Source organism: Macaca mulatta, chromosome 8 (assembly GCF_049350105.2).
Source record: "Macaca mulatta isolate MMU2019108-1 chromosome 8, T2T-MMU8v2.0, whole genome shotgun sequence".
NCBI classification, from domain to species: Eukaryota; Metazoa; Chordata; class Mammalia; order Primates; family Cercopithecidae; genus Macaca; species Macaca mulatta.
The window spans coordinates 29,225,825-29,245,496 of NC_133413.1; the positions used below are offsets into that span (position 1 = coordinate 29,225,825).

The window sequence follows — 19,672 nt, forward strand, 5'->3', positions numbered from 1 at the left end:
CATCATCTTTTGAGACAATTAAAAGACATAAAATACCAAAAAACCATAAACACTCATATTTCCACTATTCATAATTAATAAATGTTAATATTTCACCATATTTACATATATAAAGTTAGATGTATACATTTTCCATCTGGAGACTGGAAGAAGGAAGGAGGGAAAGAAAGGAAGCAAGGAAGGAAGGAAGGAAGGAGGGAGGGAGGAAGGGAGGGAGGGAGGAAGGGAGGGAGGGAGGGAAGGGAGGAAGAAAGGAGGGAAGGGAGGGAGGGAAGAAAAGAAAAGAAAAAAGAAAAGAAAAGAAAATCACAGATCGTATCCATCAGGATTCTTGGTTGCAAGCAATAAAACCTACCAATTACTTTAAGTGGAGAATGGTTTTATTGAGGGAAAACGGGTGGTCCACAGAAGCACCTAGAAAGCTGGAGGGGCTGCTTGGAGAGCAGGAAGAAGAGGGAAGCCTTTGCCCCCCGGCCAGCGTGGTGGGTCCTGCTGCTACAGAGCTGCATGAGAACCTGGCACCATCACGGGTGCCGCTGTCACCGCTGTCCCTGGAAGCAGCCGTCCCTGCTGCTGCCGCTGCTGCCACAGTTAATTCTCCTCCAGCCCTGCTCCTTTGTGTCACTAGCTCTGCATACAAAAGTTAAAACAGATGCATCTGATTAAAGCATGTGCTCCCAAACCAGATGCCAGGAAGGCCAAGGAAGCAGGAATCTGGGGTTTTGAGCTTCTATGTGGAAGGTGGGCTCTGCCCACTTCAAGAGGGGGGACATTCCTGAAATATTTGAAAGTTGTTTCAATGCTGGAAAGCCCCCCTCCCCGACACCCGAAATCTAGCTCTTTGGCTCCTAATATCAGTGCACACTCAACTTTCCATCATCACACCTTGAAAAAAATTGTTTAATCAGGTGTGGTAAGATTTGCAGACACATAAGTGACTGTCATAAAGGAAGAAGTTTATACTGACAGATCCCTAGAAACAGGAGGGGTGGCACATCCCCGCAGGGTCACACAGAGCAGCACCAGGGAGTGTCAGGAGGTGGAGGGCACAATGCGAGAAGCCTGGCCCCCAGCCTTCATGAGGTTTCCCGGGAAAGCCAGGGCAGTGCAAGGAAGCAGCTTGCGATGAGATGGTTTGAATAATCTTGGTGGGCTCTGGGCTATAGGGGTGGTCTGTGATTGCCCAGTACCTGGCTCTGAGGTGATTTGGGGCAGGAGGAATATTGGCTCAGTGTGTGAGAGTTAGACAAACAGGGTTGTTGGAGATACTGAGTCAAGATTAGGCAGAGGGCTTGTACTGTAACTTTAGTGCACCTGCAAAAGCTGGTTGCACGGGAGATATAAACAATGCTGGCTGTTAGTTTGGCTCTGCACATAGTGGATGCCAAACAGACAAATACAGAACCTAACAGAATGTAACCATTCCTCACACAAGCAAAAAGGCTCCCCCTAACCCCACCCTAATTCCACAGGGATAGAATCCCAAGTCTCACCAGTGACCATCCAGCTCCAAGTCCAGCCTCCTGCTCTAATTCTATTCTTGCTCTAGTCCTGACACTGGGGCCATCTTGAAATCCTGTTTTCTATGGAGTAAATGACAACGTTCACCCAAAACACACACATAGAAAGTAATGGGGTGGGCAGAAAATGAAATAAATTGCAAAGTCAGTAAGAAAATACAGACAGGTACAGTGCTCATTGTAGTAATAGGTCATGAGGTTAGGGTCGGGATGTATTGCTTTCCCCTCCAGCCATTCTCCAGAATAAGCATCTACGGTATTCCATAAAAGCCAGTTTGCTGTCTTCTCAAGCATGTAAGGCATTCACTACAATCAGCTTGCCACCAAGTGAATAATTTGAACCTCTGGGCTCTGCCAGCACATCTAGAAACCAGGGTTTGCCACTGCTGCTGGGAAAATGAGCATTCAGGCCGCATTGGGAACAGCTCCTGTAATCGGAATCACTTAAGTTTACAATGAACCACTGACAGTCTGAGACCCATCTACCTAAGGTAGCATTTGGTGATCATCAAAATTACCACTTCTGCATCCTTACAGTGTTTGCTGGTGGCCCTAATTCTTGGGATTCTTCTGGAGATATTGTATTAATTGCATTTATGGTTTTGTCGGGTAGGAGGCACTACACAGCTTCCTCTTGCTTCCTCCTTCAGCAGATGGATGATAGACATGTGCCATTGACAGGTTTGGATTTGTGTTGCCGCCCAAATCTCATGTCAAATTGTAATGTTGGAGGTGGGGCGTGGTGGGAGGTGATTGGATCATGAGGGTGGATTTCTCTCTTGCTGTTCTCATGATAGTGAATGAGTTCTCACAAGATCTGGTGTTTAAAAGAGTGTTTAATCTCCCCCTTCTCTCTTATTCCTCCTGCTCTAGCAATGTGAAGACGTGCCTGCTTTCCCTTTGCTTTCTGCCATAACTGTAAGTTTCCTGAGGCCTCCCCAGCCATGCTTCCTGTACAGTCTGCAAACTGTGAGCCAATTAAGCCTCTTTTCTTTATAAATGACCCAGTCTCAGGTATTTACAGCAGTGTAAGGATGGACTAATATAGCCATGTACTGAGAAGTTTCCCTAACTCTAAGCTTGGGACCGAAGGTCCAAACCACTTCCTGCACTTTCCAGTAATTGAAATGATGGTTCTTCCTCACCAACGTACCTCTCAAGGTCCTAGAAAAAGAAGTCTCTGATGAGTCCTTCCATATCAAGAGGAAGGCGAGCAGATCATATATTAAGGAATCCATTCCAATATTCCTGTTCCTCAAAGTCTTCCATTACGTTGAACTAATTTCTGGTATCTCATCTTCACTTTGCATGGACTACCAGTTGAGCAAACTGTGAGTACTTCCTTCAGCTGTTTGACTTTATAGACTAAACCCAAATCTTAAGAAAGCACACCCTACTTGAAGTTAGCCAAACTCTACTTCAACTTTCTGTCCTTGGTCTAGGACCTTAAGAGTCCATTCCTGTGTATGTTCACCAGATTGTGACCACAAACAAGCAGCACCTTTCAGACTTGGGGTGTGTTTTATGTTTCTTATCAGGTTTTCCCATGCCCCACCTGCCAGGACATGTGGGGATCTGACTCTAGTTCAAGTCCGGAGGCAGGGAGGGGTGAACCATGAAGAAAATGGGTTTACCTGGGGTGTGTGGTATATCCTTCAGGCAAGGATATGATAGGAATTTCAGCTTAGGCAGGAACAGGCTCACGAGGCAGAGAAAGAGAAACATTTTTCATTGATAAGGAAGTCTCCATGGCTTTTATCATGGAAACCTTCCCAATTCTTTTGTTGTTGTTGTTGTTGCTGCTGCTATTGAGACGGAGTTTCGCTCTTGTTGCCCAGGCTGGAGTGCCATGGTGCGATCTCGACTCAGCACAACCTCCACCTCCCGAGTTCAAGTGATTTTCCTGCCTCAGCCTCCCGAGTCGCTGGGATTACAGGCATGCGCCACAATGTCCGGCTAATTTTGTATTTTTAGTAGAAATGGGATTTCTCCATGTTGGTCAGGCTGTCCCCTTTCTGAGGCCCTCTTGACATGGAAACCAGAGACCCACGTGATCTGCCTGCAGTTGACTGTGGCCAGAGGACACGCATGAGGAAGACTACAAAAGAACTCATTTAGGAAGAAGAGACTGGCCAAGATCACCAAAAGGGTGACTGTAGATAAGAAGAAGAAGAGATCCAAGGATGAACTTTTTATTTAGAGATCGGTACAATGACGAGCCTGCAAAAGAAATCAGGCAGGAGCAGCCCGGGGGAGAGGAGGAAAGGATCTCAGAAGCCAGGAAAGACAGCCTGCTAAGGAAGAGAGAGGAGCAGCTGGGCCAAAGGCTGCTGATAGGCCAGGTGCCATGAGGACTTCCATTGTCCTGTGGATTTAGCCATGTAGAGGTTTTTTTGGGACATTGGCAAGATGACTTTCAGCTAGGAGTAAAGACAAAAGCATGATTTCAACGAGTTCGGGGCGAATGGGCCAAGAAGGCTAAGTGATAAAAAGCAGAAACAATTCTCTCACAGACTTTCCCTTTAAAAGAGAGAAATACGATGGTAACTGGAGGGAAATGTGGGCTCAATATGTTATTTTTGTTGGTATGAGAATGAGATGATCCCGTAGAGGAGATAACCAACAATGTGGGAGATGGGGGATTGTCCTCTTGCCTACAGGCACACCAAATCTACTGCCTCAGTAGAAAGCTGGCCTCGGCTAAGAGTGGTGGGGCCTGGACATTGTGGCAGCAGGGAATCTGCCTAGGTGCAGGTAGGTGGGTTGACAGGGGGCTGCGATCCAGTGGGTTTTCTGATTGTTCCAATTTTCTCAAAGAAATAGGAAGAAAAGGTATTGGCTGAGAGTAAGGATAAGGGAGAGAGTATTGGAGATGCAAGCAGAGAAGGGAGCTTACATAGTCTTCTAGGAGATTAGGAGAGAAAACAGATTAGAGAAGAATAGTAGAATTAGTGGGTCTTCAGGGACAATTCAGGAGCTGTGATGAGGGCCAAGAAGCATAGCTTCCTGTCCTTGCCCAGTGGCACAGGGGAGGAGAGGAGAGAACACTGAGCATTTGCAAAGACTGCTGTGGGGGCCAGGCGTGCCGTGGGGGTCAGGCATGGTGGTTCACACCTGTCATCCCAACACTTTAGGAAGCCGAGGCAGGAGCTTGAAGCCAGGAGTTTGAAACCAGCCTGAGCAACACAACAAGACCCCATCTCTACAAAAAATTTAAAAATTAGCCAAGCACAATGGCTAATGCTTGTAGTCTGAGCTATTCAGGAGGCTACAGTGGGAGGATCGCTTAAGTTCAGGAGTTTGAGGTTACAGTGATGTAGGATTTTTCTTCTTGATCACTTTGCAAGCTGGGGACTTCCTGCCAGTGACACCCCACCCAGGCCCCGCTGGCTAAGCTGGCGTGCCCCAGCTTGCCTGTGTTATAGCTTGTACCCATGTTTGGTGGTTCCCAAGCTCTTGTACTGCACCCAAAAAGAATGAGGATATGCTGGACATTGAGGGGTGAGAAGGGTGGAGAAGAATCTTATTGAGTGATGAAACAGCTTTCAGGAGAGAGGGGACACAGGGGTGGTCCCCTTACCCAAAGGTGGGAAAGTCCCTCGTGTGGCTGGGTCTGGGGCCTTTTATGGACTCAGAATGGGGAGTGCATGCTGATTGGTTTGTGAGTATACAAAAAAGGGTAAAGTGAAGACACCACTCAAAGGTGGGCATGACAGTGTAGAAAACAAATTAGGAAAGGGTAGGTATATGTCTAATAGGTGCAGGGTGGGAACAGTCAGAGGAAGGTGTGCCTAACAGGAAGACAAATCCGGTCTGGGGATTTAACTTGTAGTTTGGTGCTGAGGCTTTAAACTGTCTTCGGCTTGGAGTTGGGGCTTCACCAGGGACCCGCTCCTATCTGCCCAGGCGTTTGGCTGCCTCCTGCTGCTCTCTACAGTGAGCTAGGATCATGCCAGTGCACTCCAGCCTGGGTAACACACTGATACTCCATCTCAAAAAAAAAAAAAAAAAAGACTGAAGTGGAAGCAGGTTCCTCAGGGCAGAGCCAGATTTCAGGTACAGCAGGAGGGGAAGAGAATGGAAAAGAAGTTGAGGAAATGGTGAATTTTGCTGATGATATTCCCAAGTTCCAGAAAGTTCCAGATGGCACAGTAGAAGAGTTTTTGGAGTTGGTGAAGAGTGAGAAGTGTCTACTCTGACTGACGTAAGCACAGCATCTAAGGACAGGATATCGGTGAGGGCCCTTGGGAGCTTGGAGAACTAAGCCTGGAAAACAAGAGCAAGGCCATTGCCAAATTCATAGCACAGAAATGGACTTGTGAAGACACCACTGCTGTAGCTGGGCGCTGAGGACCTCAGGGCCTGCACCATCCCTGCCAGTCGGGGACCCTGGCCGCTGCTGCTGCTGCCCTTCAAACCGCCGACCAATGCCCTTCTCCTCTGGCCTGTTTCCCTCACCTGCTCCCACTGTAAAAGGCTGGGCTGGTGCGCCTGAGTTGCTGAGTCGAACTCATGGGCCTTCATCCTCACTTCCAAGCAGGCTGGGGAGTGGGCACACGGCATTTCCAAATTCTACAGTGCATGCAGTTCTTCCTTCTACCAACATTCATGAGGCGGGCATGCGTTATCGGGTTTTTATTACAACCACAGAGCTTCCTCTGGGTCATATAAGCAGAAAGGGGCTTATCATAGGACATTAACAGCTCACAGAATCTCAGGGAGGACAAGAGATGCAGTTTTGGAAACTATATAGCCAAGAACAGCACAGTGACCGCAGGCCACCCTTAGTGCAATTTTAAGAAAGCTACCGTTGTGCCCCAGCGCGGGCACCAAGTACACTCAGGACCAGAGTGGAGAAGCTCCATCACAGCCTCCCCAGAAAAACTAGAGGCTGCTGCTTCTGCCTTTGCTGAAAGAAAGTTCCCGCGCACACAGCTGTGGCTTTGGGCTGCCCATCTCCATCTCCAAATCCCTGGCGAGTGTGTGCCCCAATTGGCAGAGCCCGTGCACCTGGCCAGCATTAAGGGTGCCTGGACAACATGTTGTTTGTGGATTCTACTGTGAGAGGGTAGAACTCAAAACAGTAGTAGCTCTCAAACACTGAGAACTATCAAAATAGAAGATGTTCAAAGGATGTTGTGTATCTCTGAAGCAGAACTTCATCACTGCCAGGTGGAATTTTCTCTTTTCTCTTCCTTCCTTCCTTCCTTCCTTCCTTCCTTCCTTCCTTCCTTCCTTCCTTCCTTCCTTCCTTCCTTTCTTTTTCTTTCTTTCTCTCTCTCTCTTTCTCTCTTTCTCTTCTCGCTTCTCTTCTCTTCTTTTCTTTTGTTTTCTTTTCTGAGACAGAATCTTGCTCTGTTTCCCAGGCTGGAGTGTAGTGGCATGATCTTGGCTCACTGCAACCTCTGCCTCCTGGGTTCAAGCAATTCTCCTGCCTCAGTCTCCCAAGTAGCTGGGATTACAGGTGTGTGCCACCATGCCCAGATAATTTTTGTGTTTTTAGTAGGGATGGGGTTTCCCCATGTTGGCCAGGCTGGTCTCCAACTCTTGACCTTGGGTGACCCATCCGCCTCAGTCTCCCAAAGTGCTGGGATTACAGGCGTGAGCCACCATGCCCAGGTGGAATTTTCTGTATGTAAGAAAATGTTATAGATGTTGGGAAGCTGGAAAAGGACAAATAAGAAAAATGACAAGTAGCCGCCACCACTATTCCCAATCTCATTCTTTTCACTGCCCCAGAAGCCACGAGCCACTACTATTTGAATTCATTATTCCACTAAAATGGAAGATCCTTGATGGCCCCTATATTTGTCTGATCTATTTAACAATTGATTCCAAGTGCCTAGAACAGTGCCTGGCACATAGAATGTGCTTGATACATATTTGTTGATGGAATTAAAGACACTCGTTCATTTACTGCATTGAAAAAAGGACAAAATTTCAAGTGGTTTGTAGTTTTAGAAAACTGCCAGAGGTAGCTTTACTTTGAATTTGATTAAAGTATCTACAGTAGAGAGAAGCAGCAGTGTAAATTCTTCCCTCTCAAACCCTAGTGGTTAAATAGATTTTACAAAATAGGGTTGGACAATCAAGGACTAGCAGGAAGCGAGGGAAGGCATAGGAATGGCAGGAAACCCAAAATAAACCTTAATGAGGTCACTGTACGTTCATTATGAATTTAGTGATTGAAATCAGGTGTAATTTATAATTTTTCACTACTACATTAGCTATCTTTTATGATTCATGCTATCACCTAAAACATATTTCATAAATATTAAAATTAGAAGACACAGGGGTTAGGATTTACATTTCAAAAAGCCACCCAGTTCCCATAGCCCTGCTGGGTAAGCACTTATCTCTCTACCTTAGTAGCAGAAAACACAGGAAAAGCACGACCCATGAAAAAGGGCAAAGTGCAGTGAAATGCAATCAAAACCTTTAATCTTTGCCTAAGCAATTCATCCAGAAAGTTCTATAACTCACAAGGCATTATAAAACATTCCACACTAGAGCTATTTACAGGTTAATCGCTCCTGAATAAATAAAAGTTCATGTGATAGCTTCATGGCTTTCTCTTAACCAAAGAGGGAAGTAAAACTCATATTTCTACGTTTTTAAATTTTTTGTCTCAAAGGGGGGCTTTATGAAATCTAGTTCTGTAGGTATGTTGTTCCTCTACACTTTATTGCTTGTATAAATATACTTATGTATTCATAAGCAATACTGTGCTAGATGCAGAATTCAGATGCAGGCTACAGAAATCACTGTAGCTATTTTAAACAGAAAGAGAAGAAAGGGATTTAAGATGAGAGACTACAAACCTACAAAATCTTTGAACAGAATGGAGGAGTGAGCTCCAGACTGGGCCTTTAGGAAGGACTCCCAGAAAACATCACCATAGAACCATATCTCTGCCTCAATCAGCGGCCCACCACTAGAAACACGAACATATGGTTTGGCTGGGAGCCAGGGATCTGGAAGCAACTCTGTGGTCTCGGGACTGAGCCACTGAGTCAATGGGGATGCCAGTTTGTAAGATAGGGAGTACACTAGGAGGAACAGACGTGGGAAGTAGAAATGGAGCAAGAGTTCCGTTTTAGCCATGATAAATTTGAGATGCCTGTTAGACACTCAAGAGAAGATACTGAGTAAGAAGTTGGATTGACGTTGAGTAAGATGTTGAGTAAGAAATTGGCAAGTCTGGAGCCCAAAGGAAACTCTAAGCTGGAGATTTAATTTTTTTTCTCTTTTTTGGAGGTAGAGTCTTGCTCTGTCACTCAGGCTGGAGTGCAGTGGCACAGTCATGGCTCACTGCAGCCTCCACTTTCTGGGCTAAAGTGATCTTCCCACCTCAGCCTCCTGAATAGCAGAGACTACTGGCATTCATCACCATGCGTAGCTAATATTTTATTTTTATTTTTTATAGAAAGGAGGTCTTGTCTTGTTGCCCAGGCTTGTCTCTAACTCCTGGCCTCAAGCAATTCTCCCACCTCAGCCTCCCAAAGTGCTGGGATTACAGGTGTGTGCCACCATGCCCAATCTGGAGATTTAAGAGGTTTCATACTATATAGGTCAGGCTGCAATTTGCTTTCTATTTTTTAAATTCAATTATACCTTTGAGATCAACTAACTTCATGAGAACTAGCTTACTGTATTCCATTCTCTGCCAATCTTTCAGTCTTCAAATCCAGAGTAATCTAGTTCCTACCACAAAGGGCCCACAAAAATTGTTCTGAAACATCCAGTGTCATCCAAATTCAAAATTGGACAGTTTTTTGTTTTCAGTTCTTCCTGTAACATTTGGCAGTGTTGGCCACTCTCTGCTTCTTTGACAAGAATCTCAGAACACACTAATAACTGCTCCAGGCAGGAGCCTAGAAGAGGTTACCAAGCTAGAGAAGGAAGCAACAGCATAGCTTGCCAAGAGCAAACAGCCCAGAGGAAACCCACGGCTCTGGTCAATCCTGTTGTTGATTGCTAGATCCAGAGACTGTTGTAGACCTCCCAGTTACAGTGACGTATCTGACAACCTCTCACGAGGTTCTTGAAGCTCCGTGGTAGAGGGTATGTTGGATAAATCCACAGAGACACATTCAAGAGTAAATTCTCCGCTGTTGGAGACCTCACTCACTCTGTCTGGTCTTCACCAAAGACATGGTTTTTAATTCATGGAGCTGCACTACAACAGCTCAAGGACTCCCAGCCAAAGTTCTAGTTTTTCTAGGAATATAAATGAGCCAGTAGTGTGGAAATCGGTGATTAAAAACAAACCTCGCACATTTTTAGACAGAATTATTACAAGTAGCATGTACAAAAGGAAAATAATAGCATACAGTTAGTCCTTCTAAGCCTCATTCCACAAGAGGTTGAAATCGAAGTATTCTGGCCTGGCACACCATAGCTGGAACATCACATTTTATTCTAGAAACACATTTGCCTTGGCAAAGAAGAGCGTGCCTAGAGGAGTGGTCAGAATAGTGAGGGATCTGTGATCCTTTGTTCTGAATCTAGGAAAGTCACTGGATATGCCCCCTCCCTGCCACCCCAACAGGGTCTTATGTTTTGAATCTGGAAGTCACTGGATATGCCGACACACACACACACACACACACACACACACACACACACACGGTCTTATGTTCTGAATCTAGAAAAGCCACTGGATGTGCTGACACACAGACACACAGACACACACACACACACACACACACACGGTCTGCACACACACACACACACACACGGTCTGCGCGCGCGCAGACACACACACACACACACACACACACACACACACACACAGAGTCTGTGGCCTCTTTTCCAGGCATTCCAAGACACACACACACACACACACACACACACACACACACACACACGGTCTGTGGCCTCTTTTCCAGGCATTCCAAGACACACACACACACACACACACACACACACACACACGGTCTGTGGCCTCTTTTCCAGGGTGGCCTCTTTTCCAGGCATTCCAAGACACACACACACACACACACACACACACACACACACACACACACACACGGTCTGTGGCCTCTTTTCCAGGGTGGCCTCTTTTCCAGGCATTCCAAGACACACACACACACACACACACACACACACACACACACACACACACACGGTCTGTGGCCTCTTTTCCAGGGTGGCCTCTTTTCCAGGCATTCCAAGACACACACACACACACACACACACACACACACGCGCGCACACACACACACACACACACACACACACACACACACACGGTCTGTGGCCTCTTTTCCAGGCATTCCAAGTCTGGCAACTTCGCAGGGAGATGTCAGCCCGTCCAGGAAGGCCCGGGCCTGGGTTTGCCTCTTCAAGCAGTTACTGCAGGGGCGTGGGGAGGGGGCATATGAGACTTTGGACTTTCCTTTGGGACAGTAGAAGGTATTACAACCGGAGGCGAGATTCTAGCCTGGGGTCCCCGCCTTCCTGGTCTCCTCTACCTCTCCCTCTGACTCCCTTTCCCATGCCCCTCCCCCTGCCTCTTTCTCGGCCGGACAGAATCCAGCCTTAACCCGGGCAGGGGGCGGAGCCAGGTTAAGGCGGCTTGGGGAGGAGACGCGGCCAGGGCAGGGGCGGGGCAGAGCCGGGCCAAGTTGGGCGGGTCCTGCGCTCCGGACCCGGGTGAGCTGCGTGTCCGGGTGCGAGGCTGCAGACCCGCCGCCATGGCGCTGCGCGCGGCGGTGTTCGACCTTGACGGGGTGCTGGCGCTGCCAGCGGTCTTCGGCGTCCTCGGCCGCACGGAGGAGGCCCTGGCGCTGCCCAGGTAAGGGGGCCCAGCGCCACCGCCGCAATGGGTCGGGGCCTCAGGAGGCAGGCCGGGCTGGGCTTGCAGCCCTGCTTTCAGATGGCTCCTGTACCGGAGCCCTGCGATTCATGCGAATCATGAAACTGAAGACCTGGCCCTGAAGTCCCAGTGCGGATGAGGCGATCCGTTGTCTTTCTAAACGTTCATAATTAAACCTTGCTAAGGACTCCAAAATTGCTCTCTGTGAACTTTTCCAAAAGGGAGAGGAGTTACGGAGCTTTCTACTGCTGCTGCGTCCTGTCTAATGGTGAGGCGCTTAAACATGCGCGCTGAGATTCAGGAGAGAAGAAAGTTCTCTCCCCAGGTGTGGGTTGCAGGTTTACTTGTGTAATAGCAAACTGCAGCAACTGCCCAAAGCCACATCACTGGGAAATGGTAGATGGGGTGTGCAGAGTGAGAGTTCAGGGACTTGGGAAAATACTTGTTCTACTACATGAAAAAAACAGCCCACCAGAATCTGAAGCTGTTTATACAATATGGTTTCAACTATGGAAAAAAGGTACATGCAGAAAAATGCGTGGAAGAAGTAGGCCAAAGTACATCAAATGGGATGAGGAATAATGTAATGATTTTCTTTCTCTCTCTCTTTTTTTTTTGTAGTTTCCAACTTTTAAATTAACAAACAATGTATTATTCCTGCATTCAGAAAGAAGTACACTTATTTATAAAGTGAAAAAAGAAGACCAGGCATGGAAGCCATTGTTCATATCCTCCTTTTACATATGAGGAAACTGAGGCACAGAAAGAAACCAGCTTTCCAGATCGCATAGCTGTTAAAGAGCAGAGCCAGAAATCCAACCTCAGCAGTCCGTGTCTGGAGCCTTTGCTTTTAATATAGTAAGGAAGATGAGATGGCAAGTAGCTTGAGGGAAAGGCCTGTAATCTCTGTGCTTTGGGAGGCTAAGGCAGGAGGATCACTTGAGGCTGAGAGTTCAAGACCAGCCTGGGCAAAATAGCAAGACCATGTCTTTCCAAAAATAAAAATAAAATTAGCTAGACATTAGTGCATGCATGTAGCCCCAGCTACTTGGGAGGCTAAGGCAGGAGGATTGCTTGAGCCCAGGAGTTCGAGGCTGTAGTTGTGTCCAGAGTTGGTTCCTACCGGTGGGTTCGTGGTCTCGCTGACTTCAGGAATGGAGCCATGGACCTTCGTGGTGAGTGTTACAGCTTTTAAAGATGGCACGGATCCAAAGAGTGAGTGGTAGCAAGGTTTATTGTGAAGAGGGAAAGGACAAAGCTTCCACAGCATGGAAGGGGACCTGAGCCGGCTGCCTCTACTGGCTGGGGTGGCCAGCTTTTATTCCCTTATTCTCCCCGCCCATGTTCCATTTGTGTCCTATCAGAGTGCCCTTTTTTCAATCCTCCCTGTGATTAGCTACTTTTAGAATCCTGCTGATTGGTGCGTTTTACAGAGCACTGATTGGTGCATTTTACAGAGCACTGATTGGTGCATTTTATAATCCTCTTGTAAGACAGGAAATTTCCCCAAGTCCCCACTCAACCAAGGAAGTCCAGCTGGCCTCACCTCTCAATCCCCCCTCCTTACAGGACACGCCACCTGCTATTGGGAACTGGGTGACTGCTCTAACTACTTCCTGCTGAATAGGGGCAAAGAAGGGGCCCTGCAGTTGTAGTGTCCTGCAGAGGGGAATTCTCTAGGCCAGCCAAAGGGCCAGTGGGTTGGTCCAGGGTCCTTGGTAAAAGTTGTGAGTTGAGCTCATTTGGGATTCCGTTTGTAAGACCATCTGTAGCTTGATGGTCTCGATCCTGGAAGAAACAAATTTGACAAGGAGGTTAAAAATGCAGGGACTGAAGGCGAGTAATAGCAAGATGGCTGTCACGGGACCTAGAAAGGGAAGAAGCCATGTCACCCAACTCCAGAGGTTGGTATAAGAGTTTGAAAGGCCTTGTCTGATTTCAGAAGCCTTTTCCTGTAAATGCCAAGGGGTGTCTTCTACTATCCCTGACTGGTTAGTGTGAAAACAACACTCTTCCCCTAAGAAGGTGCAAAGTCCTACTTTCTCAGCAGTGAGGAGGTCTAGGCCTCCGCGGTTTTGGAGAGTCACTGCTGCCAAAGAGTCTATTTGGGATTGTAGAGTAAGGATAGATTTATTTCTTGCAAACTGCCTGAGGAATCCTTTCAGAGTGTGTGGTATTAGGATAATGAAATAAACTGGCTATACTGGTTCCTGTAGCAGTGGCCATTCCTAGCCCTATAAGTAGGGGTATTAGTTGTATGGCCCTGTGCTGACAGACTTGAGCTTTGAGGGGTACTGATAGGGTCTGATTTCCTGGGGCAATGTCAGTGTTGGGACTTAGGAAGACTAAGGTGCAGGTGCCTGTCCAGTTGGTGGGGAGGCAGATATAGGTTGAAGTTCCACATAAGAATATGCCTTGGCTGGGTAGACACTGGTTGTGTATGTTAAAAAGGTAGGTGAGTTTGTTGTTTTCGTTTTCCTACACTCCTAGAGTACTTGCCAAGGTAGCTCCCCGTGAGCGGCTAGAAAGGGGTGTTGGGAGCAAACTGAGTGGCTCCATGTGTTCTGTTTTCCCATTGGAGAAAAAAACGTTTTGTGTCTACTAGGAACCATTCAAGAGAGTATTTGAAAGAGGGATACGAAGGCATTCACTAGTGGTGGGGGCGCTGCTGCAGGGGGTCCAGGGGTGAATGGTCATGCAGGGAGTATGTTTGCCATTACAAAACCTGGACTGTTTGTTAAGCAGGGAGGAGGTGATGATTTTTGGGGGCCCTGAGAAGCAGACAAGCCATCTGAATGGAGCTGTTTGGGTGACTCGGGAGTTGGTATGATCAGTTGGGGCTTGAAGTTATAGGGTGTAATTACACTGATGGGATAGTAGGTGCCCCAGGGGCAGGCCTGGTAACAGGTTGCATTGGATGCATAAAGGGGCTTGGAAAGTTAAGATGGTATTCATGGTTACAGGGTCTTGTGTGGGCTTTTCCTGAAGATCGTGGCCTCCTGGCACAGTGAAGGTGATATTGTCTCCCTAGCACCCTGGAAATTCCCTGAGTTACCGTGGCTTTAAAAGCCGGACCATTGTCGCTTTGTAAGCTTTGGGGAAGCCCAAATCTAGGAATTATTTCATGAATTAGGACTTTAACTACTTCTTGAGCCTTCTCTGTCTTTCAGGGGAAGGCTTCTATCCAATTTGTAAAGGTATCAACACAGACCAACAAGTATTGAAATCCCCTTGACTTAGGCATATGGGTGAAGTCTAACTGCTAGTCCTCGAGGGGCCTTATGATGGACCAAGGGATTATTCCTTTGGCACACCTCACAGGTTTTGACTACTTGTTGGACAGTCTGGAGGAGATTTGGCGCTGTAAATAGGGATTTGACCTTTTGATGAGTGTTCTCAATACCCATATGAAAAGTTTGATGGAGGTTCATAAGTATTTTCCACTGGCTGGCTTCGGGTATGAGTACCTTTCCCTCTTCTGTCGTTAACCACCTAGAGGGGAGAAAACTATGCCCCCGTGAAAGTCCTCATTCTGTTTTGGTTGGGGAATAATGGGGCTTAATCTTTTGGAGAGCCTTGTTCCATACCAAGGGTCCTTCCTAGGTATTTCTAATGGGAGGTTCCACCTGGCAGCAGTTTTGGCCTCAGTGTCTGCCTGTTTCCTTCTGCCTTTTCTCCTTCACCTTTTTGATGGCTTTGGCAGTGTAAGACTGCCACCTCCTTGGGTTTTTGCACTACATGCAATAACTCCATGATTTCCTTGTGGTATTTAATGGGGGTTCCCCCAGAGGTTAGGAACTCCCTTTCTTTCCATATTGCAGCATGGGCATGTAGGATTAGATAAGCATACTTGCTATCTGTATACACATTTATTTTTTTTTCTTTCCCAGTTCTAAGGCTCGGGTAAGTGCCACGAGTTCTGCTAACTGGGCACTGGTCCCTGGGGGAAGAGGCTTACTTTCAAGTACTGTTACATCACTAACTATGGCATAACCTGCCCTTCGTATCTCATTCTCCACAAATGGACTTCCATCAGTATATAGGTTAAGGTCAGGATTAGCTAAGGGGACTTCTAAGAGATCCTCTTCGCTGGCATAAGTCTGGGCTACAATTTGTTGGCAGTCATGCTTGATTGGTTCCCCATCCTCTGGGAGAAAAGTAGCAGGGTTCAGGGTCACACACGTGCATATTTGAAGCACCAGTCCCTCAAGGAGTAGCGCCTGGTATCTAAGCAGGCAGTTGTCTGATAGCGATAAATTTCCTTTGGCACCTAGTATGCCATTTACATCATGAGTAGTCCAGACGGTGAGATCCTTTCTTTGTATTATTTTGATAGCTTCTGATACTAAGATGGCCACTGCCACAACTACCCATAAACAGTGAGGCCAGCCTTTTGCCACTACATCAATTTCCTTACTTACGTATGCCACTGGTTGTGGAGTTGTCCCATGAGTCTGAGTAAGGACTCTAAGAGCTATTCCCACTCTCTCTGTGATATATAAAGAGAAGTCTTGTCCTTTGGGAAGGCTTAAATCTGGAGCTTGTGACTAGGGCCTGTTTTAAGGTTTTGAAGGCTGTTTCTGCTTCTGGTTCCCATTCTACTAGATGAGTACTTGCCCTCTGGGTCTCCTTGATTAAAGAGTGACCTGGCCATCTCGCTGTATCCAGGAATCCCAAGGTGGTGATCCCAAGGAACCCCCGCAACTGTTTTAATGTCTTAGGGCAAGGACAAGGCAGTATAGGCTGTATTCGCTCTTTGCTGAGAGCACTGGTTCCTCTGGCTAAGATTAGGCCTAGATATTTGATTTGTTGTAGGCAGAGCTGGGCCTTCAATTTAGATGCCGTGTACCCTTGATTAGCTAGAAAGTTCAAGAGATCTAGAGTAGCCTGCTGGCATGAGGCTTCCAAACTGGTAACCGTAAGTAAATCATCCACATACTGAAGGACCAGAGTGCCTCAACTTGAGAAGTGGCCTAGATCTTGGGCCAGTGCCTGACCAAACAGATGAGGACTGTCCCTAAACCCTTGAGGCAAGACTGTCCATGTAAGTTGGGATGTGTGGTCTGTGGGATCTTCAAAGGCAAAGAGAAACTGGGAGTCAGAGTGCAGGGGAATACAGAAGAAGGCATCCTTGAGGTCCAGAACAATGAACCATTCTGCTTCCTCTGGTATTTAAGAGAGCAGGGTATAGGGGTTGGGTACAGCTGGATATAGAGGAATTACTGCCTCATTGATGAGTCTAAGATCTTGTACTAGTCTCCACTGAACATTTGGTTTTTGTACTCCTAGAATTGGCGTGTTGCAGGGACTGCGGCATTTTCTTACTAAGCCTTGAACTTTTAAATGTCTAAAAACATCCTGTAATCCTTTATGAGCTTCATGCCGTAAGGGATATTGCCTTTGATAAGGAAAAGCGATGGGGTCTTTTAGTCTGATTTGGACTGGGCGGGCATTTTCTGCCCTTCCAAATTGTCCTTCCAATGCCCAGACTTCAGGGTTGATTCCCTCCTCATGCAGGGGACAACAAATGGGTAACTTGTTCCCCATATTTATATAGATAATACATCTAGCTTTGGTTAATATGTCCCTCCCTAATAAGGGTGTGGGACTTTCAGGCATAATAAGAAAGGCGTGTGAAAAGAGAAAAGTCTCCCAATTACAACTGAGAAGGTGGGAGAAATACTTGGTTACAGGCTGTGCCATGATTCCTTGGATGGTAAAGGACCTTGAGGACAGCCATCTGGGGCAGGAGATTAACACTGAGAAGGCTGCACCTGTGTCCAGGAGGAAGTCAATTTCCTGGCCCTCAATGGTTAAACTTACCCGGGACTCAGTGAGGGTGATGACATGAGCTGGTGCTTGCCCCAGGCACCCTCAGTCCTGTTGTTGGATCATCTGGTTGGGGGCTTCTGGCCCTGAGAACCTTTGTCCTCTGGGGCAGTGTGCCTTCCAGTGATTGCCTTGGCATAGTGGACGTGGGTGAGGGAGCAGCTTGTTTCTTGTTGGACAATATTTTTTAAAGTGTCCTTGCAAACCACACTGATAACAAGCCCTACTGGGTGATTGGCCTGCTCCATTTTCTGTCTTCTCTGAACCACCAAGGTTTGTGTGTCTGAGGGCCATGACTAAGGCTGCAGCCTTTCTCTCATCTCACTTTTCCTTTTCGGCCTGTTCCTCTTGGTCCCTATTATAGAACACTGGGGGTGCCAGTTTAATAATGCCTCCAAATTTTGTTCAGGGCCCAAGGGTAGCTTTTGGAGCTTTCTCCTGATATCTGCGGCTGAGTGGGCAATAAACTTATCTTTTAGGATCAATTGACCCTCAAGGGGGTCGGGTGACAGGGGAGTATATTTTCTTAAGGCCTCCCCTAGCTGCTCAAGGAAGGTAGGATTTGCTTCCTTTCCCTGAGTTATGGTGGACATCATTTAATAATTCATAGGCTTTTTCCTAATTCTCCTTAGTCCTCTTAGAACACAGGTTAACAGATGTTTGCAACTCCAGTCCCCATGATCTGAGTCTAGGACCCAGTGGGGATCCATACTGGGGATGGCTTACTGACCGGTAGGGAATTTGTCCCTTTCTTCAGCTGTCATTCTGTCATTTACTTGACTAAGATGTCAGGTATCTTCAAACTCTCAGGCTGCAGCTAAAACTGCATTCTTTTCATTAAAGGGCAGGGTTTGATCTAACAATAGCATGACATCTCTCCAAGTGAGGTCAAAGGTTTGCCCTAGTCCCTGTAGGACATCTGTATACCTATCAGGATCATCTGAAAACTTCCCCAGGTCTACCTTGATCTGCTTTAAATCAGAGAGGGAGAAGGGGACATGTACCCAGGTTGGGCCAAATTCCCCTCCCCCTACAGCTTGAAGAGGACATAACCGATAGCCCGGCGGTTTTATGGTCCCTTGGAGATTTCTTTGCTTGTTTCCTTCTGGGTGGGGGAGATTAGAGGAGGCTTATCATTAACAGGAAGAGGAGCTGTAGGGAGGCTAGGATATGGAGGTAAGCTGAGAGCTCCTCCTGTGGAATGTAAATTGCAAGTTTTGCGTAGTTGTGGATTATCCTTTAATGAAAAGAAAGCCTGGACATAAGGTATTTAACTTCATTTGCCTTCCCTCTTACAGAAAAGGTCAAGCCCCAGGATAGTATTGTAATTTATACTTCCCTCAGGTGAACAATTTTCCCCATCAGAGAGAGAATATTGGGGCCAGGCCATAGTGCAGAAAAAAAATAAGCTGCTTCTTTTTCAGAGTTTGCAGGTCAAATTAGTCCCAATGGCTTAGGATGTATTTCAAGGGTGAGCTTGTTGATGCCTGAGTGTTTCTCATCTGAAAGTAAAATACCGCCTGCAGTTTTGGTCTGCTCCCCATGCCCACCCCACCCAAGAACCTGCAATGGTCCCTGAGCCCTGCTCTTCCAAATAGTTGCACTCACCGAAGCAGCAGCAGAAGCACTTGTTTTCCTTCCAGACCACAAAGAGGACCGAGGAAGGTCGGATTTAGTGAAAGTCAGATTTAGTGGCCCTCACCAATGCATTCTCGAAAACCTGCACCCTTGCCTTTCCCAGAAAGCCTGTCACCCATGTCTTTAGTCTGACAGCCACGCTGCTTGCTTTTAACTGGATGACAGGTGCCTGGTGTTTAGCCCCTGAATTCTAAGGAAAAATAGGACAGAATAGCAAGCAAAAGAGGTCTGATGGTACTTACTGCATGGTGATATCCTAGACGAGCCACCAAGATACGTCGGGAGTTGGTTCCTGCTGGTGGGTTCGTGATCTTGCTGACTTCAAGAATGAAGCCGCGGACATTTGCGGTGAGTGTTACCACTCTTAAAGATGGCACAAACCCAAAGAGTGAGCGGTAGCAAGGTTTATTGTGAAGAGCAAAAGGACAAAACTTCCACAGTGTAGAAGGGGACCCAAGCAGGTTGCCACTGTTGGCTGGGGTTGCCAGCTTTTATTCTCTTATTGTCCCCTCCCATGTCCGTTTCTGTCCTATCAGAGTGCCCTTTTTTCAATCTTCCCCGCTACTTTTAGAATCCTGCTGATTGGTGCATTGTACAGAGCACTGATTGGTGCGTTTTACAGAGCACTGATTGGTGCATTTTACAGAGTGCTGATTGGTACATTTTACAATCCTCTTGTAAGACAGGAAAGTTCCCCGTGTCCCCAGAAGTCCAGCTGGCCTCAGGTCTCACAATGAATGATTTGCGAGTTGGGCAGCCGCCAGAATTACAGCAGATTCACAGAGACTTCCACGCAGCCAGGTGGTAGAAGAAGATTTACAGACAAAAAACGGGAATGACCTACGGAAACTGGAAGTGAGGTACA

General features: G+C 47.0%; 1 protein-coding gene across 11 annotated transcripts in view; it reads left to right on the forward strand.

Annotated features, from left to right (window-relative positions):
• The first annotated feature begins 11,175 nt into the window (after window positions 1-11,175).
• EPHX2 (epoxide hydrolase 2) overlaps window positions 11,176-19,672 on the forward strand; it is a 58,374-nt gene continuing 49,877 nt past the window's right edge. For 4 of the 11 annotated variants that reach the window (XR_013397214.1, XM_028852492.2, XM_028852494.2 and 1 more), the window contains exon 1: window positions 11,176-11,319. Coding sequence is in view for 2 of the 11 variants with exons in the window: in XM_028852492.2 (XP_028708325.2) it covers window positions 11,219-11,319 (101 nt within the window). In the remaining 9 variants the exon portion in view is untranslated. Of the gene's footprint in view, window positions 11,609-11,961; window positions 19,668-19,672 lie in introns of all 11 variants that reach the window. The other 7 variants (XM_077943296.1, XM_077943299.1, XM_077943297.1 and 4 more) reach the window with 7 other exon arrangements.